The sequence below is a fragment of the Enhydra lutris genome, unplaced genomic scaffold (assembly GCF_002288905.1).
Source record: "Enhydra lutris kenyoni isolate GAN:26980312 unplaced genomic scaffold, ASM228890v2 scaffoldscaffold5, whole genome shotgun sequence".
In the NCBI taxonomy this organism is placed as follows: Eukaryota; Metazoa; Chordata; class Mammalia; order Carnivora; family Mustelidae; genus Enhydra; species Enhydra lutris.
The window spans coordinates 8859980-8881081 of record NW_019154089.1 but is presented as its reverse complement, the minus strand read 5'-3'; the positions used below and the strand labels follow the sequence as shown (position 1 = coordinate 8881081).

The window sequence follows — 21102 nt, the reverse complement described above, 5'->3', positions numbered from 1 at the left end:
CAGAAAGCCCGATGTGGGGCTTGAACCCAGGACCTGGGATCATGACCTGAGCCGAAGGCAGCGGCTTAACCCACTGAGCCACCCAGGCGCCCCTTGAATTGATTTTAAATGAAAATGAAAAATGAGGTTTGAAATGAGTAACATTAAGTATACATTTTCATTCTTGGTCAACATAATGCTAGACTCTCTACATGGATACAGAATAAAGAATTCTCAACTATATGTTCTCAACCATGTTTGGTTTTTCAATGTTAACTTTGAGGTTAGCCTAATACAGTGCCAAGTACAGAGTAACTTCTCCAACCAAGAACTGTAAAATGTAAACTATTATTTACAGCACGTATCCCCAGATTAGGGCTCAGGAGCCAAATTCAGCCAATGGCATGTTTTGGAGCAAGGGCATGTATTGTCTGGAGCAAAGCATGGTATTTTACATTTTAAAGAGTTTAAACATGGGTGCCTGGGTGGCTCAGTTGGTTGGGTGGCTACCTTCGGCTTAGGTCATGATCCCGGAGTCCCGGGATAGAGTCTGCAAGGGGCTTCTACCTCCACAGGGAATCTGCCTCTCTCTTTGACCTTCTCCTCTCTCATGCTCTCTTCTCACTGTCTCTCTCTCTCTCTCAAATAAGTAAAATCTTTAAAAAAAAAAAAAAAAAAAAAAAAAGGAGTTTATACAAAACAAAAACATTCCAAAGAATTTGAGAGAGAGAAAAATGGAGTCTGCAAAGCCTGAAATGTTTACGATCAGGCCCTTTACCCTCCTTGTCTCCTGCTAGCTGCGCCCCCCTCCCCAACAAAAAAAGCTTGTGAACCCTTCATTCACAGTACAGAGCAGGTGTGGGCAAACTACAGCCCAAGGCCAAATCTGATCCTTAGTTTTGGCCTATTTTTGTAAATAAAATTTTATCGGGACACAGCATCCCCACTTACTTACAAACGGCATTGTCTAGGCTATTTCAGAGCAAAAATGGCAGGGCTGAGCAGTCGCAACACAGAATTCATGACCTACAAAGTCTTGATATTATTTAGTATTCAACTTCTACAGAGATGCTGGCTGACCCTTGGTCTAGAAAATCATAGTTTAAAACCTTTACAAATATGGTAACACTTCACTCTGATTTTTTTCATAATAAAAAATACCAGATTTAACAATCAGTTTACAATCAACTTTCTCAGAATTTTCTCCAAGATTTCCATACTGCCTGATTCTAAACAGAAATTTACAGCTAAGTTTAAGAAAAACAAAAAACAAAAAAACTTTCTGGACTTCTGCTAGCTGGTAATTCTTACTCCCTAAATGATACTTTCAGATCAAGGACTGACTGTACCCTCCCCACCCAACCTGTCTATAATGGATACAGCACTGGGACCACCACCCATTACACAGTCAGTCTGAGGATTCTCTAACTTAATAGCCACAATACAAGAACCACATCCCCCTACCCATAGCAGATTCACTGTGAGCTCTTACTAATTGAAACATACATGACAGAGAGTTAAATTCAGTATACACTTAAAAATGAGTACCCATTCATCTTTCAAAATAGTACTTATTTGCATATTCGAGATAGAAGATACATGCTTGACCCTCATATTATTTTATGGAACCCCTTGCAACCACCCCACAGGTACAGGGGTATCATCTAAGGGCAAGTTGGGGAGCACTGCTTGCAATTTCCACTTGGTTTAGGTTTTGTGGTATGAACATGGGCAGCTATATTTACCCAGGGCCAAGCTGAGTATGATCTCCTATCCCTGAGGAGTGTTCTGTCTTTTCCAAAGGCCCAGTGGATTCAGGGACCGCCACAGGCTGTGAAGAACATCGTTCATCCTGCAGAGCTGTAGACATGGAGTCAACAGAACAATTGCTCACGATGCTGGATCGTGAAGAAATTTCACTATGGCTGGAGTCAGACAAGTTGTCAGATTTAGCTGACGGTGTAAGTGTATAACCTAAATGAGAGAAAACAAGTGATTAAACTACAAAACAAGGAAATAGGGAGGGGGTATGTGGTCAGGGAGAAGTTGAAGAAAAACAAGAACAACAAAAGACAGAGTAAGCAATCTCAGTTTCCATCTGTGTAGATGTAATGATGCTAATTTCTTACACACATTCCCCTACATATCCACTCATCTACCTACCTACACTGTACCAACCTGACTCCAAATTCAAGAAATACGAAGTCGAAATCCAGTATTACTGAGGAAACTAGTCCAAATGTGTATCTGCCCTGGGCTCTCACATAGCTACAAGCATTTAATAAAATAAGAAGGTATTAGATATATTTCAAAGTAGTAAAAAGCAAACATCTTGAGTTTCTCCACTTCTTTTTAGCCCTGTGCCCCCTTCTTTGATTAACATAAGTATTTCATGGCCTGATTTGAGGGTCTAGAATACCACCTTGAGGTAAGGGTGGGTGAGGGGAATCAAGACTCAAAAAAGAGAGTTACATTTTTGCTTTTCAAACTCCATATACTTACCCCAGATATTCTGCTTATGTCAACTAAGGAGTCTTACCCCAAGTTCAAAGCAATTTTTTTTCATATTTTTAAATCAACTGTGTTAGCTATGAATTTCATCTTATACCCGGTTTCCTTTTTCTTCACTAGGTTTACAGAATATTGCATTAAACAGCAGAACTGACACATTTATAAAAATGTGTTACAAAAATAACAGAATCTGCCTATTTTAAATTGTTCTATGGTTTACTGCACAGCAGATTCAGCAAGAGAGATTTTCTCTTCCATTCTCTGGAATAAATGGGTAGAGATGGAATGAGGCAGAAGCATCTCAAAATAAATCTGTAGCATGACAGTCAAAGGTACATAATGTCTATTTTGGTAACTGTTAGAAAAGTACACAAACTTATTTAGAAATAAAAGGAAATGCCATAGTAATCCCAACAAGGAGTAGGTCTCAAAGAAGCAAATAATTATTTTCCTTTTTACTGGAAAAATGAGGTTCAAAAGGTATATGACCTTTAAGGACAATCCTGACAAATCTCATTAAGAAAAACTATAGGCTTTATATACACATATAACTCAAGTCATTAAAGAAAAAACTTGTTGAACACTAACCATATTAAGTAGTTTCAGTAACTATTTCAGAGAGAAAAATGAAGACCCAGAATACGGGTGACTTCCCTGTGGCTTAGAGGGCCACCAGGCACAGGACAAGTTGAGATAAACAAGGCTTTTGATCTTCTCAACATTGTCACTTCTCAGTGCTTTTTAGGAAGTGACTGGTCAATTTTCAAGAGAACCAAGAAAATGGATTTGGTAAATTTAAAACAAAAAAACCCCCCAAAAACCCCATCCAAATAAAATACAAAAATCCTTTCTCGAAAGAAAAAAACCATTGCTCTTTTATCCTGGAGGAGTCACTTGCTTTACTGTTTTAGAATTACATCCCTCTGTCTGTTAGATGAGTGTTTCTCATATACAATCAATTCTAGGAATTACCTGGAAAGGTTATTAATATACATATTCTTGGGCCCTTTCAGGCAATTCGAATTTATGAGGTTTGTAGTAGGACACAGTAACTGTATTTTCAACAAGTTTCCAAATGATTTTTCACTTGCTATGTCAGATCTCCTTTTCCTGTCTCGATCAGAGATTTATATGAAAAACAAATGAAATAAAAAGTGTATGTGGGGGCGCCTGGGTGGCTCAGTGGGTTAAGCCACTGCCTTTGGCTCAGGTCGTGATCTCAGGGTCCTGGAATTGAGCCCCACATCAGGCTCTCTGCTTGGCGGGAAGCCTTCTCCCCGACCCCCTGTCCCACCTGCCTCTCTGCCTACTTGTGATCTCTGTCAAATAAATAAAATCTTTAAAAAAAAAAAAAAGTGTATGTGGACAAGATAAAATTTCTTGCCTTTTTCCTTTAGCTTTTAAAGTAGTTGCAGTAATAAGAGCAATAAAATTCTCTGAAGCAAAGATGGTGATAAGATCATTACTAGGGGTTCTAATGCAAAAGTAAATACTGATTTCTAAAAAGTACCTCTACTTATTTCATTCACAGACCCAGTTGCTATCAGCAGGAAATAAAGCCAACTACAGAAAACAAGAGTATAAATTTTACTCACATTAGTAAAATAACATGTACAAATAAGGCACTTTAAATAAATATGACTTTGTGGCTAGAGTACCTTTAACACTATGAAATGCCTATAAATCGTATTTTACACTAAATTGTTCTGCCTAAACTTTGTTTGATAAATAACTTAATTTAAGCTACATTTACATTAATAAATGAAAACAAGTTTAACACTAAAATTAAGTGAGGAACTCCGTCAGATTGTCTTTCTCCTTTTAGACTTGAATCGCGTATAGAAGCAGTTTAAAGTGTTACGGTTGCCTCCGCTATTTGAATTGAAGATGTCACTCCCTTTCTCATCTTTGATGTTGCTTCTAACATCCTTCACTTTCTCACAGCTTTCTGTAGCTTGATGGTGATCTGCGTCCTCTTTTTTGTTGTTGGCTAGTCTCTCCCTTGAAAGAGTTCTTTCCCTAAATCTTCTAAACGGGGATGTCATTCTTTTTTTGGCTGCGTTCTCACAACTTGTCCTGTCTCTATTCTCCTCAGTGGCCTTCTCGGTCCTGTCTGTTCTTTTGGCTGTGCTCCTGGTAATCTGAAGGATTTTCTTTTGCAAGTAAACCCCACCTATTCCGGGGCAGTTCTGGCCACTGATCTTGGTGCTGGACTCACGGGGAGGGGATGAGGAAGGCCCTGAGAGGCGCAGCAGGATGCTGAGATCAGATAGGATACTGCCAACTGGAGGGAGAGATGCAAAAACCCTGTCATGGTCAATTAATTCTTTCCAGTTAATCACAATTAGGCTGGTTTCTATTATAGAACATTTCACTATAAAAAATTCAAACATTTTGACAATATTGGAAAAACTAAAATCTAGTAACATATTTTTTAAAACACAGAGAGTCTACTATATAGCATAAACACTGAAGTCATTGCAAGACACAACGCAGGAGAAAAATTACCTTAATCAGAACAAGCTGGTAATAAAATATTGTTCAAAGTAAGCAAAACTTGTCATAAAGAAAAATATGACAAAGAGTATGAACTAACCAGAATTACTGCTCACAAGTAACTATGTCTAGAATTTTCAGGCAGATTCTACTAAGAAAAAGCTTGGTTAAAACCAGACAGGACACAAAAATAGTAAATACAGGGTAAATATTTACAAAGCACAATTTCTGATCCTGTTTATCTCCAAAGTGGAAAGGTTGCCTTCCATTAGCACAGCCTTCCATAAAGCTACCTGATGTCTCATATTTTTAAAAGTTCTTACTTACTAAAAAAAAAGTTCTTGCTTAAATTCCCCTTATGAAAAACATGAAGATAGGCTTGTTTCCTATTTAATGTTAGGAAAAGAACTAATTCCAAAGTTTAGCAAGAACCAAGAACTAGGAATTCCAAAGTTTAGCAAGAACCTAATAATGTACTCCTAGTTTAATAATATTTTTGTTCAATTACAGATTACTGGCAAAATCATGTCTATGGAAATAAAAGGAAATACAATAACTGGAGAGGTTTTGATAGAACATATGTAAGAACAGTAAAAAACAGTTTTAAAGAAAATAATTTCTTCAGGTTTCTATGGATCGTAAACATGTTTATGACAGTCTCCTAAAGCTATGAATGTCAAGGTCAATTGTTGACCACATGATGAAAGTCAAAATGGCAAAAGACTTCTCGATTCTAGTGGTGAGAGTGGATTTTTCTTTTGGGAATGAGAGCAATGGGGAAATTCGTCTTCCCACAAGTCACATGCAGGCAAGAACACTGTATTTAATTCAACTAGTTTCCTGGTTAAAGAATTGTCTGTGATGGGACCTCTGAAAAGCCTCCAAAAAGTGTGGAGGGTGTAGATTGTTCTTGAAAGAGTGCTAAGAGCATGCAGCCATGTTATCAGGACCATGTGTGTGACAGCATCTCCCTCTGTGAGATCTGGTAAGGGGCACTTCAGATAGGACCATGCAGATAGTAAAGAAATGAAACAGTATATGCATGTTTCACAAAATCATATATGAACTATATACCACAAGGTCAGAAACCTGTTATATAATCACACTTAATATGCACTGCTTCTATTCCTATTTAATTCCACTACTCTTTTCTTAGTAAAATCTGAATGAAAATTCTAGCTAGTCTCAGCTATGTCAAAGGGTAGGTAGGGCAGGTTAGCAATGAATCTATTTTACCCTAGGGTGGCAGCAGGGTTTTAAAAGACAACACATCTCAATTTACTAAACACTTATCATCTATCAGGTTTTCTAAGTATTATTTCTTTTAACTTCGTATGAGGCCTCTAAAAGAGCTGGTCTTTGTTCCATCTTATGGACAGGAAACCCAACCTTATAGTTGGGCTTAATTACATGGCTATAGTGGGGAAGAGAGTCAAAATTCAAACTCAGGTCTGACATCCCTTACCACATAACTGCCAAAATGTGGCAGCTAATAAAAAGGAACCCTCAAAACTGAGATGAAACTTAGAACATGGGAGCTAAGGAAAACTCTGGAAAATTCTCCTTCCTGCTCGAATTCATAAGGTTGTCTTCCTCAACCCCATGTGCCCTCCTGTACTGTGATTATTTAAACAGATTAATTTTTTTTTTTACATCTGTGAAGACGAGGCCAGAACTAAGGAGTTTTTCTTGTTTTGTTTTGTTTTTACCAGGCTAACAAAAACTGTGGATGGGCCAATGTAAGAAATATGCACACCCTTTAAATGCTACATGTGCAGTTACCATGAAATGGCATTTGCATGCACACTACCCAGGGCTAGTCAAGACAAAAAAAAAAAAAAAAAAAAAAAAAGCTTCACACTGAACTATGAAAACATAGGTCAATAAGCAAGACAGATTTCAGGTATTTTACTTCAAGAGGTCCTACATAGGATATAAAATCCATAGGGGTATATAGGTTATTTTAAATCCTGATAAGTAAACATAATAATACTCCATTATTAAAAAGGAATGTATCAACCTAAATGTTTCTTTCCCTCAATTTTGTAGTTGGTTAAGACCAGTTTCTTATAGAAATTCTTTTTTAAAAATACTCCACAGAAACATTTAATTGGAAATTTGTATACAATATCAAGAATGCACAGAATGAAACAACTGTGACTTCTGCCTTCATTCTTATCTATGCTTGTCCACTGACAAAGAGCCATACTGCGAATACAAGAGTCCTGGTGATATGATGAACAATTACCTGGAAAGCATCTCAATAGTTCAGTTTAAAACATGAAAGTCCAAAAAGTATTAGAAGTTACATGTTTCTCCACTTTCCATTATCACTACAGACTGAAAAACAAATCATGTACCACCAAGTGTTGTTTGGTGTAATAAGGATGAGCTTACACTGTTATGTCTTACCTTTGCGAGGGGAACCTTGAGGAGATGCAGGAGGACTAGGATGTAAAGATGATGCTACAGAGATAGTATCTTCTGGATGTTTCTTACCACTTATTTCTTCAGTTCCTAAAACTTTCTGAGGTAAATTTGTATCTAAAAATAAAACCCAAGAAGCAAATAACCATCACTTCACAATTAAAATATCTGTAGTGGCTTAAAGTACTACATAACTGAAGCAATGACACACAATGGCTAGTGCAGGCAACTGAAATGTCTAAATGGTGAACAGGACTAAATGACCAGCTGATGGCATACAGAGATTCTCATCTCTAGATTGTTTGTTCCAATTCAGCTAGTCAGCACCAACCAGATAATAACAGTTCTTTGTTGTTTGTTTGTGCTGTGGTGTCAGGGAAACCAAGTTAATGGTCTGAGTATAGTGTCCCAGCCCCCACAAAAGACACACTTGTTTTGTGGGAAGACTTAACAGAGAAGGGACGGATTCAAACTCTTCTCTCCCCTCTAGAGATGGCCTCTCCAGGGAGGGCGAGGCACGCAACCAGGGCAGTGTGGGGATGTTGGCCCTATCACTACCTGTGGTGCAGCTGTGCTGTGGGGGCACAGGTGTGCAGGGATGCCAGTCCAGCCCTTTTCAAGAGTGCTAAATTCACACTACAGGAGAAAAGTAGACAATAGAAACAATCATGAATTTATGGAAAATAGTATTATGGAACCCCCTCGGAAACAAGCAGCAAAGTTCTATCTCCACTCTTGTCCAACAACTGGTCCAGTTTAGCGTGGGTCAAACTTAGCCATGGTTTCACCATATTGACACTTATGTATTTATCTTCTTTAGGAAATGTCCAAGAGCTACTGACACTCTTTTAATCAGTAAAGTGAGCCCATCTTTGCTGGGCCTTTGTCATAATACCAAGCGGCCTTTTCACACTGAAGACCTTTAAATCACAGTATACTAACACTACTCTGAATTACATGCTATTTTAATTTTTTTTTTAAGATCTTATTTATTTATTTGACAGACGGAGATCACAAGTAGGCAGAGAGGCAGGCAGAGAGAGACGGAGAAGCAGGCTCCCTGCTGAGCAGAGAGCCCAATGCAGGACTCGATCCCAGGACCCCGGGATCATGACCTGAGCTGAAGGCAGAGGCTTTAACCCACTGAGCCACCCACACACCCTTACATGCTATTTTAATATAAATGTATTTATCATATAAATAACAGCCATAGTACAACAAGCAGAGAAAAGGGCTACGTGGAATAAGTAATAACTACCTTTTGGGTGACGACATCCAAGTAAGAAGCCAGATCAGGATTTGTCTCATTTGTACTCCTAGCCTGCAAGTTGACTGACTTCACCAATTTTGGATCTAATTACCTCTTTATTTCCATAACCATCCAACTAGCTCAGGCTCTGAGCAACATCCTGTTAGTTATTACATTAGCTTTCCGTTTGGACTCTCTGCAGTCTTTTTTTTTTTTTTTAAGATTTTATTTATTTACCTGACAGAGATTACAAGTAGGCAGAGAGGAAGCAGAGAGAGAGAGGAGGAAGCAGGCTCCCTGCTAAGCAGAAAGCCCGATGTCGGGCTCGATCCCATGACCCCAGGACCATGACCCGAGCCAAAGGCAGAGGCTTTAACCCACTGAGCCACCCAGGCGCCTCTCTGACTGCAGTCTTACTGCGCTCCCTACTATAGTCCTTCTCTAGTATAACACAGACCGTAACCTTCCCCGGTTCAAATCTCTGCAACAGCTCCCCACTGCCAACTCCCCTTTGGACTCCATATTCTAACTTAAGTATGCTTTGGACTTCACACCTCATCATCCTGGGAGGTTGTTTAGCATGATGTTTTAACCGTTAGCCTGGGCCCAACTCCCAGCTCCATTATTCACTGGTAGCAGGTCTAAGTTACGGAGACCCTCTATGCTTCCTCTATAGAATGAGAGTATTAGGTATCTTACAGGGTTACAGTGAAGATTAAATGAATATAACAAACTTAGTAAAACAGTTGTGCCTGGCCCTCAGGGAGTACTCTGTAGGTAGCAGCTTTAATCATCTCTCTCTCAACAAACACTCTTCCTGTAGCTCTGCCCTCAGAGGCAGCTGCAATGCCCATAGCAACTTCTTGTAGGTCCCAAGGTTTTCTTCTGCCTGAAGCAATTCTCTGCTATCTTTGCCTAATTACCTCCTTCCAACTCAACCCTTGAGACTCTGCTTAGGCATTACCTCCAAAAAGTCACCTCTGACTTTATACTTAGCTCTGTGTGTCCTAAAAACTTTCCATCTATTTTTTTTTTTAGTACGTTTTTATATGCACATACCCCTGGCATAAAAGCAAACACATTATACTTAAGTTACTGGTTTGTGTGTCGATAGCACCAGAGTGAAAATCTGGCAAGGGTGGGGGGTCCTTTCTTACTCAACTTTGGATCTAAAACAAAATCAAATTCACAGATGTCTACTGAATATGTTCTAAATATAATACATGGGCTAGGTAATAATGTCAGGAGCCAAACTGACAATAGCCCTTCCACATGGCCTAAGAAAGGGGCGGGGCCTAAAAAGCACAGGCTCTTCTTTACATACTTTACAATTTCTTCTTGTCTCCTAACTAGGTTTTTCAAAAGTGATCATTAATGAAAAAAACAATATACATTTTTAGAACAAGCAACCTCATTCTCATAGGGTGCATGTACATTAGATAACTGTTTTATGCCCCTCTGAATGCAATAAACTCTTGGTACCTCAGTGTAGTACTGTAAGTTTTCTGTTGATATGACTACAGAAATTCCAAAGCAGCATTTAAAATAGGTATGCTGTCAATACATACCTACAAACTGAAACTTTTTTAAATTCATGAGTGATGATTAAATTATACAAACCATACTAGATCATCTCCTGAGCATTTACCTTTGTAATTATTTTTCAGTCTAACTCCCCTATAAATTTTAATTAAATCAATGCAATAATAATTGTGAATACTCACTTAATGTGGCAGGGTCTTTGGCTTGTCCCTTCTTCCTGATGGGGTGCAAATTAACAGCTGGCACTTGGAGCACCTGGCTTACTCGGTGGGGCTGATGCAAATGGGCTTTAGCTGTTTGACCTGCCGATCTCATAGGCACTGGAGACATTTCTGATGATTTGGCTGATCTTTTCTCACTTAAATTCTTGGTCACTAATAGAACAGAGTAAGAAATATGTAATTATGTGCTTTTTAAGGCAAGATTATTACCAGTGACAATAATAAATGACTGCACTAAAACCATCTATTTTTTAACAAAAAAATACAACAGATTAATCTTCCTAAAAATAACTTCATGGAAGTATCATGGCCTATCAGGCCCTGCATGATTAGCATTAGGCCAGTATTTGCCTCCCTAATACCATATACTCTGCAGCAACTAGAACCCTTATTTTCTCAAGTCATCCAATATCTTTTCTTAACAGCACTAGTGATTGTTTGTAACAATTCAGTTACCTGTGCGATTCATCAATTAATGTGTCCTCCTGACCAGGCTCTTAATGATCATGAGAGTAAGGACTGCCTACCGTGCTCACTACTATATATCCCTCTGTATGCCACAACTGATACAAAAAAGATGCTTAATGGTATTTGCTGAACTGAAATTATTTCAATAGTTACATGCAGGACTACAAGAGAATTGTTTTATAAATTCATGATTAGAGTATTTGATAATAGATGTCAGAATTAAAAACTGAGAACTGAGTTAAATAACAAAACGCTCCTGCCTCTGTATAAAATGAATATAGTAGTCCAGAGGAAAGAACTTTTAATTCTTTAGTTATTCAGGGTGGTTTCAACACAGGTCCAATCTCAGTACTCCATGATGTATTTGTTTTTAACATCAAGATAAAAGCCAAATTAGAATGTTTAACCAGTCCCAGAACAGCTATAATAGTTATCCACCATGCTTTTATTATGAGGGCCTACAGAGCATTTTGAGTGTTAAGAATTAGGATACATCTCAGAAGTCAAAACAAAGGGACTTCTGTAAGATAATGTGCAGCGGCTCCTCAACTGCTTGAACCCAAGCAATTATCTCACCTTTGGGCTAAAGCCATGAAACACACCTTCCCCTTTCTGTCAATACTAACCAATTATCAACTGACATCTTATTTTACCTGCTGTAGTATAAAGAAGAAAAAAATCAAGAAACCACTTTAAATAGAGATGACTGCCCAAACTCAACTAAATACATACTGATTTATGAGGAAGAACCAAATTCTAAAATGCTCAGCAATCAACTACTGTATAGGCCTGGGATTTAAAAATCATTTGAGGGGCGCTGGGTGGCTCAGTGAGTTAAAGCCCCTGCCTTTGGCTCAGGTCATGATCCCAGGGTCCTGGGATCCAGCCCCGCATTGGGCTCTCTGCTCAGCAGGGAACCTGATTCCCCCTCTTTCTCTCTGCCTGCCTCTCTGCCTACTTGTGATCTCTGTCAAATAAATAAACAAAATCTTAAAAAAAATAATAAATAAAAATAAACCATATGAAGAGTGATTAAAAATAAAAAATATTTAAATGCTTAAAAATCATTTATGTAATAGAAATCAAGTAAAGACTCAAACCAAATTAAAGGAATACACAATGAATTAAACTATCACAAAACTTAAAGAAGGTCTCACAGGTTTATTCATTTTAAGTCAGTATTAAATATGTAGTAAAGGATACCATTTAGTGTTATAAGGAAAGACAGATAAGTTTAGTTGGGTGTAAGGAAAGTGTGCAGGTGAGGGTGTGAGGGAGGGAGAACGGGAGAGAGAGAATGGATGCAGACTAGGTATGTAGAATCGTTCTGGGTCCCCATTTTAACAATGAGCCAGGCACAGAAGAGATTTTTATGCTCTTGAATATCCCAAATCAGATTTAGGGAACAAAAAAAGCAGAAAATGAAAACAAAAGTTAGCATAAGTGTTGTTTCTGTTTTTGTCTGATGAAAGGTTAAACTGTGTTCTGTCACTGTAAGATGATAAGGGTCTATGCTGAATTAGTTGGGGAAAAAATAATTTTGAGGATCATGCAAAGCAGGGTCAGAGTACTTTAATAAATTATGGATATGGGCTTTGAACTGTAAAATGTGAATGAATCTCAAGATTCTGTACACTTTTTTGGTCTCTACTCCTTAATATGTACCATTTTCACATGGCTGACGCTATTCTTACTAGGTCACAGGTAGTAAAAATTTTTCTAGATACCTTCAAAGTCTATATATGTTTATTATTTTTAATGGCCATGTACTATCCCCTGTCTTGATAAGGAAACAGTGTGCTTGACTATTCTCTAACATTTCAGTATCTGCAGGATTTCTTTTTCATCGGCATACATTCTGCAACATCTTTATATAAACAGATTTTGGGTGCATTTTCTCAAAGGAATAACAACCCCAATACAAGACACCGAACAGGTAGCTCTAAGGAGTAAATGGCAATGTCTGTGAAGTGCCTAGCATGGTTGCTGCATATAGAAAGTTCTCAGGAATGGTTAGGTTTTATTATTTCTTTCTCCTTTAATTTAATAGGATTGATGTAGAAAGAATCACAGAGATAAAACATACTGTCAATCCTTAAGTCTTATATCCTTGGGCAAACAGAGAACTAGGATGAAAAGAACCTTGCTCAAAAAGTAATAAATGACACTTAAACTTTGTCTTCATCCTTCAGAAGGTTCCACCATACTCTATTCCTATGGGTAGAAGGGTCCAAAAAATCCTTTTTATGACATCATTTACCGAATGGCTTACTTTGTACTTTAAAATCCACCATCATATTTGAAATTTTTAAATCAGTATGTAGTTGTACGTCCACTTTATCTTTTCTACTCTGTTGACAAACTGTTTTCTATTATATGCGATTTGTTAATCTCAGGGTCAGCCCATGATGACTACCATTTCCTCCTATCAATCAGGAAGACTAGAAACAGAAAATGTGAACCTCCCCCAACAATATTCTGTCAATAGTTTATCAAGTTCTAGACATCCTATAGGAATTTTTATTGGTGTAATATTTAATTATATATATATGTATATGCATAAAATAACATCCACTTTTAATTTAATCATCATTTTTGGCTGTCACAACACAATGTTTTTTACTATTTTTGAGGTCTGCTTTTGTGACTCATCATTTCCTTGACCCATACACATATACATTCTGTTGTTGTACAGGTATTCTCAGCTTTTAGAAGTTTGCGTTACGCCATTTTGCTTTTATGTCAGTATCAGTTTTCACTAGCCACAAGAAATCTGAAGAGAATTCTTGCTTACAGATGCAATGTGAACCCAGTCAGAGTAGAATCAACAAGCTGTTTTCTCAGAAACTATATTTGGCATCTGATTATCAAACTGTCATAGCTTTCAGCTGGGTCTGTGTGCATCTTTGCTTTATCTAGATTTATTCTGTGCACCCATTAACAAGGTATGTCTTAAGGTATCAGAAAAGCCTAAAAGAGGTTTTTTTGGGGGGGTTGGGAACACTCAAATTTTCTTTCATATAACTTCATGGTAATTGCTTCTTCCTTTTATGTCATTTTGGCTTACAAAAGGTTTCATAGAAATGCTCTAGTTAGGAATAGTGGGAGAAACCTGAACGTAATTAAAAAAAAAAAATTGAGACTAGGCTCTTCTTTTGTCTATCACATCAATATTAGAATGTGCCTGACTTTTGTTTTATTAATTACTGACACCTATTATCTCTAAGGTTTCTTTCTTTCTTTTTTTTTTTAAAGATTTATTTGAGGGAAAGAGAGACGGAGAGGGAGGGAAGGAGGGAGAGCATGCATACACACAAGCAGGGGACGCAGGACAGGGAGAAGCAGGCTCCCCACTGAGCAAGGAGCCTGATGCAAGGCTTGATCCCAGGACCCTGGGTTCATGACCTGAGCCAAAGGCAGATGCTTAACTGAATGAACTACCCAGGGGCCTCTCTCTAAGGGTTTCAATTAAACTTCTTGGACTTTGTAGTTGGTAAGTAACATTATCTGTGAGATTTTAAAAAGGTAAAAAATCTCACTTATTTTTATTCTTCATTTAGTGGTGAAGGTAAAAATGTTCTCAAACAGAAGGGCTCCTCTATAATGTTCCAGGTTTTTGTAAGAAGACTTTATAATGAATTTTAAAGAAGAACTCTTTATCTCTCAACTTCCTGCATAGGGTAATCGTTCAGAATGGATGGTATTCAGTATCTGGTTAAGAGGATCACTCAATGCTTGGGGTATATCAGAAACCTTTTTTTTTTTTTTTTTTTAATTTATTTGTCAGAGAGAGAGAGGGAGAGAGAGTGAGCACAGGCAGACAGAATGGCAGGCAGAGGCAGAGGGAGAAGCAGGCTCCCCGCCGAGCAAGGAGCCCGATGCGGGACTCGATCCCAGGACGCTGGGATCATGACCCGAGCCGAAGGCAGCTGCTTAGCCAACTGAGCCACCCAGGCGTCCCCAGAAACCTTTTTTGAGTGAAACAATTTGCATGGGACTTCAGCTTAACTCTAGAGAAATAAATTTCTATTTTCTTTTATATTAAGTGAAAACTTGTACTTACAGGTACCATAGGCAGGTTCCCACTGCAATGACATCATCTGAAACTTTTCCTCATCTGTGTCTACATCCAGACTGGAAAGATACTGCTTTACTTTTCTTGCCATTTGGGCATCCTCGTATAGCTTCTTGGCGTTAAGCAGAGAGCTGCGACGTGCCCTTTTTTTGTGTGCACCTCCCTGAACATCCAGCATGTTCGAGTTTGTGCTGCCTTGACTCAGTGACCTGTAGGGAGATGGACATCACAATGAGGGACAGTAAAGATGAGAATTACAAATGGCAGACTGAAGATTAAAAGAATTTTGTTCTGTTAATGCTATTGCATGCTGATGCAAATGAGTTAAAAGATGAAGAGCATTAATGCAGAGTAATATGGCACACATGGCTATGTTCTGAGTTCTAAGATTCGGCAAAGTGTAGAACTCAAAAGAATAAGATAACACCGCCCCCCCCACCACAATGAATTCCATTTGTCTATGTTTGCGCCTATGCAACCCATGGCAAAACTATGACAAGTAAACTGGCCCAAAGGCCATCCACACTCTGAAGATATGGCAAGAGCCTGGGTCACAACAAGTGGATCCTTAATCAGATCTCTGCACCAGGAGTTATTCTAGAGCAGCTCTGCTTGTTTGTGCTGCTTTAGGTATGCCATAGCCATTACCATTCCTGTCTACAGCAGACCCACTCTGAGTATGCTAGCCGATTTTACCAGTAAGTAGATCTTGGCCAAAATTCAAAGAGAACAACCAATAGGAAAAATAAGCATTTATATTCAATTCAATATAGTTAGAGACCAGAAGTAGGAGAGAAAGTTACTCAGTCTTCTACTCGCACACCAATTGATTAGGCAATATATGGTTCTAGGACTATCTGTGACTGGGGACCTTTCTTTGCAATGCCTCCATGATAGAACTGCAAGCCAGGCAGAAATAACTACAGTTCAAACAAGCTAAAGCCTCTCTCAACTCTCCTCTTTTTGGCAAACTTCATTCTAGAATAACCACATCTAAAACCAATGGAAAATAGGAAATGCTATACTATTTATAATAAGGCTAGAAATGCAAGGTTCTTAAATGATTTTTATTTTAAATGAAGTTCCCATTCCAAAATATTAAAGCTATCTATGGGTTTATTAAATTACCCTCATTTTTATCCCCAAATATTCTAAAAGACCACAACCTATAGAACAATTTGTTCTTCAATGCTTACATACTATTTAAAACAGACACTAGAATCCTAATGTTTTCTTTGTAAACTAAGTGAAACAAAGTTGTTGAAGTGTTATAGTATTTTTTTTCTTTCAGTATTTTAAGATCTTTGGAATAGGATGTGCCTTACATTGGAAACCAACTTTTGATTGCTACTGGTCAGGCCCGTTTCACACACAGAAACGTCAAAACTTAAGAATGGTTGGGAAGAAAATCCAATGACATTAATGAATTACTCTTTCAATCTCCAAATGATTTTAAGAAGGGAGTGAATCTGACAAGTTCCACAACATTCCCAAAGCAGCAGTCAAAAGGAGGCAATTATCTGCAAACCCAAGCCAAGACTCTAACACCAACAGCTTTTACTTCTCTAATGGCTTGTTTTAAGAAATAATGCATTACCAATACACTGGATGACACAAAAGATACTACTGTGCAGGGGAAAAAACCTCCCAGTAACTAGTTACTCAGAAGATTCATATTCTAAGTATTCATATTCTAAGAAGTCTAAGATCCAAATAAACCAATTTAATTTGCTCACATTTTTCTTTTTAAAGATTTTTATTTATTTATTTGTCAGAGAGAGAGAGAGAGAGTGAGTGAGCACTGGCAGATGGAGGCAGAGGGAGAAGCAGGCTCCCCGCCGAGCAAGGAGCCTGATGTGGGACTTGATCCCAGGATGCTGGGATCATAACCTGAGCCGAAGGCAGCTGCTTAACCAACTGAGCCACCCAGGTGTCCCAACATTTTTCCTTTAATGAATGCAAAAGGGTGTTATGTGATAAAAATACATACCTAAGTTTACATAAGAGCTCTTTTAAATAAGCATAAAGTAAAAAATATTCAGGGGTACGAAGGCAGTGAAATGATTTTTCTTAGTGGTACATCAAATAATGGTGTGTCCAACAACTGAAGATATCTTAGATTCAAATAAATGCAGTAAAATCAAGTGCCAACATTTAGGAGCAAATTTGAATACAAAGATCTTATAAGTTTTCCTTCACTGGTATCCGAAAAAAAAAAAAAAAAAAAGGTTTGTACAAATCTAGGATACACACAAAATTCTAGTAACTAAAAACACTGTAATAAATGACAATAAAATGTCTTCTAAACTACTTCCAGAAAATACCATGATATAAGAATGAAAGCACTTAGCATCTACAAAATCACAACAGAATGCAACCCTAAAACTGAACAGTGAATATGTTACTTAAGTCATTTAACACCCCAAATTCCCAGTAGGATGTACTGACCAAGTATTTTTCTTCGTAACAGTTATGCCAGGAATCAATTTCTATTTTTGGTGAGAAGAACCAGAAAAGACCAAGACATAAATGTGGAATACAGGAAACACGTGAGAAACACAAAGAGAAGGAAGAATGGAGAAGGAAGTTCAAGTTCACCAAACTTCCAACAGAAAACAAGATCACAAATAAGACAAGACTCAAGTTCAAGTTAAGTGGCTCACAAAAAATCCCTCTATCATGTAATAAAAGCATCTAACTTCATGATTCACTCTAGTCTTAAAATAACAAAATCCTTCATTCACAAAACCATCTCTTTGTTCATCTAAAAATGAAAGGGCTACATAGATGATTTATAAGGTCTTAAACATTCTGATTCTAAATAGGTATCTATGTAAAAGCAGAGATCTGAACATACCTGCACAACAAAAGGTGGCAGTTTCTGATTGTATTAGTTCTTTTTTTTTTTTTTTTTTTTTTTTTAAATAAGGTCAACTCTATCCCCAGCTTGGGCTTGAACTCACGACTTCAAGATCAAGAGTTGTACGTTCTACAGACTGAGCTGGCTAGGCACCCTGACTGTATTACAGTTTTAAGAAAGATAAGGGAGTCTCTTATTAAAAATGGCAGAAATTTAAAATAAATTTCTATCATGTTATATTACGTTTCACAGTATTAGTGGATCTGATGAATTAAAATCATCCTATTTCAATTATTTACTAACAATTTTAAAATTTTTTATTGTGTTATGTTAGTCACCATACAATACATTATTAGTTTTTGATGTAGTGTTCCAAGACTCATTGTTTACTAACTGAATTTTATAGCAGAGTTTGGATAAGGGCTGCCTCTTCTTGGAAAACTAATGGGAACAAAACCTTCACAAACAAAAGTCATTCATTTTTTTATTATTACATATTTCTTAATAAAATATGGTATTTGAAGAAACTTTTTGTTAACAGTAGGCTTCACATCCAACGTGGGGCTTGAACTCATGACTGTGAGATCAAGAGTCACATACTCTACTGACTGAACCAGCCAGGCACCCCAAAATATGGCATCTGAGAATAAGAAAATGGCACAGACTCTGGAATCAGACTACCTGGGTCTCGATCCACTATTAGTGAGCTATAAGAATTTAGACCAGTCTATCTTCCCTGTCTGCAATATGGGAATAACAGTATTTATCTCCCAGGGTGGATGGAGAATTCAGTAATTCATTTAAAGTGCTCAGAATAATATATAGCACATAGCAAGCACACAACAAATATTTACTATCATCATCATCATTTAACTGCCCCTGCTAAATTAAAATCTATAAGGGACTTATGGGACATCAACAATGGCAAAGTAAAGGGGGAAAAAAAAAAGCTAGTTCCATCACTACTTTCACCTTGTTAGCAAAAGGCATTTGTCAGGAATGTAGGTTGACAGGGTTAATAGAACGCATGCTATTTTCTGTGCGTGCATTAATGAATAGGATGCAGTATATGTTAAGAGTCGTACAATCTTCATTTCAGTTGCATTCATCTCTACACTTACCCCAGACTCCGCCACCTCTTCTTCCTGCAAGCAAGAGCCACAAACATTGAAGCATGGGTTGAATAGGAAAGCACAGAAAAAAGACAACAGTTGAGAGTCAGAGAAACTATGGAGACAGACTAGAACAGAAAAATTTTACCAAGAAAAAATGGTAGTTAACAGTAAAATGACTTTAATGGAATGCAGAGGGGGTAAAATGAATTATGATATATACTGAAGGCCAACAAACCTGCAATATTCTTTAAAATATTTTTTTAGGTTAATTGTATTTCTAATATCAAATCTATATCTTAGGCTTATGTTAATAAGAAACTTAAGAAAAAACACGTTTTACTCTAAACTGTGAATTTAAAGTTTTTAGGGAAGGAAACCTTAAATTAAGGAAGAATTTTTGAATATTTTTTGGAAAGGATTTTTGGGCCACTCATTCAAATGACAGGATGGAATTATAAGGAACATAAAAATTTATGTCATTTCTAAGGGAAGAAATTTCTCTGACAATATACTTTACAAGAAATGTTAACCAGCAAAATTGACTTAAAATTTAAGTAAAAATATACCATCAGAATAAGATACTGCATATCCTTATACTCCAATTAGACTAAATAAAGATTGTATTTATTTTTGCTCCCTGCCGGCCTCAGTGTGCCAGGCCTACACCCACTAAGCTCCAGCTGCAGGTGCCCCAAGTCTCTGTTTTTCAGTCAGCAAATTGATTACTGTTAGAATAAAAGATGTTACTTTGTCCACACTAGATAATTTACCCCACAAAATGGACGATTACTTGCTTAAACAAAGAGCACATTTCAGTACTGGCTGACAAAGAAAACGGACTCAGGAAAATTCAATCCATTTCTAAATATCCAAACTAATTATAAATGTTTCCTTTTCCCCCACACTATATTCTACTTAACCAAGGCCATTCCACAGAAAACAGCCAAGTTTACGAATTTTCTCCTTAGGTTTTTCCTCTGCTCTTTTTTGTACCTCAGCTGGTACTCATTATTTACTGGCCTGGTAGGGGCACAAATTCATTATGTCTTCAGGAACAAGGCTCCTAACATATAAACGGAGGTCCACATAAAGACAACGGGAAGTGGTGGGACCACTGGACAGAAACATGCAACAAAAGCAAAAACTTAAAGAAACAAACAAACAACAAACCCCCCTCCAGGTTTGCTTTGGTCCCTGGTTCTTACTGTTTTCTGCTTCCAAACTGTTGAGCACCGACATGTCTCATTACACACAGTGATTCTTAAGGGTGGAGTGGGATGGCTACGGAAGAGGAGAGCTGACACTACCCTTCGTCCATACTCTGAAAATCTCTACACTAGGAGCAACCATCAGATCAACTCCTTACAAAAACAAAGATTCTTCCCCAACAGTAAGTAAGACAAAACAAAAAACCTACCATCCCCCCACACACTATATGTTGGTTACCAAAACTCTAACTCCACCTCTGATTTTTAAAGAAACAAGTAGTTTTTGTTTCCTTCCTAGACTACATGTTTTTTTAAGCCAAAGAACTGTGCTTGCCTTTGTTGATAGTTCATTTTGAAAGTCTTATGTACTGAAGCTATACACATAGGCCCAGAAAAAAGTAAGTCACCTAGATTAAAACCCCAGTTACCTATTTACCCTGAAAATTATGAAAATTACTGAGAACATCTTGATAACAAACGTTCTATAAGTTTTATATAGTCTGAGAAAGACTTTATTATATTAAAAATGAATTTTAAAAAAGCATTCTTAGAAGTGAATATGGAATACAAATAACATCTGCCATTTCTATTAATGATGGAACATGCTTAAATCTGCACTTTCTCAATTCTGTTAAAGTACTTACATACAAATAAACAGTAGTACTATGGCTTGAGGAAAAAATTATGTTTTAAAAGAATAAAGTATGACTTAATCAGAAAAACAACTTAAAAATATTCAGTAAAAATAGAAGACATGTGCAGACTAATAAATAATACTATACAAATTAGGCTGAAAACCAGATAAAAGCATTTGTCCTCTGTGATAACTTCAGTAAAGGTCAGCAATTTTCTTATATTAGTTACTTAACATAACAATAACAATACAGAATTATCCACCTACTCAAAAAAGTAGTACAGAACACGTGTTCAAATCTCAGCAAACTACGTAAT

The 21102-nt window shown here is 37.3% G+C and overlaps 1 protein-coding gene across 5 annotated transcripts in view; it reads right to left on the bottom strand.

Moving 5' to 3' along the window:
* Positions 1–21102, bottom strand: part of LOC111140881 (Rap guanine nucleotide exchange factor 6) — a 196384-nt gene that overhangs the window by 5539 nt on the left and 169743 nt on the right. For 3 of the 5 annotated variants that reach the window (XM_022493125.1, XM_022493123.1, XM_022493124.1), the window contains 5 exons: positions 18950–18973; positions 14957–15177; positions 10387–10578; positions 7399–7530; positions 1725–1953 (listed from right to left, as the gene is read on the bottom strand). In XM_022493125.1, the coding sequence (XP_022348833.1) occupies positions 1725–1953; positions 7399–7530; positions 10387–10578; positions 14957–15177; positions 18950–18973 (798 nt within the window). Of the gene's footprint in view, positions 1–1724; positions 1954–3866; positions 4775–7398; positions 7531–10386; positions 10579–14956; positions 15178–18949; positions 18974–21102 lie in introns of those variants that run through there. The other 2 variants (XM_022493122.1, XM_022493126.1) reach the window with 2 other exon arrangements.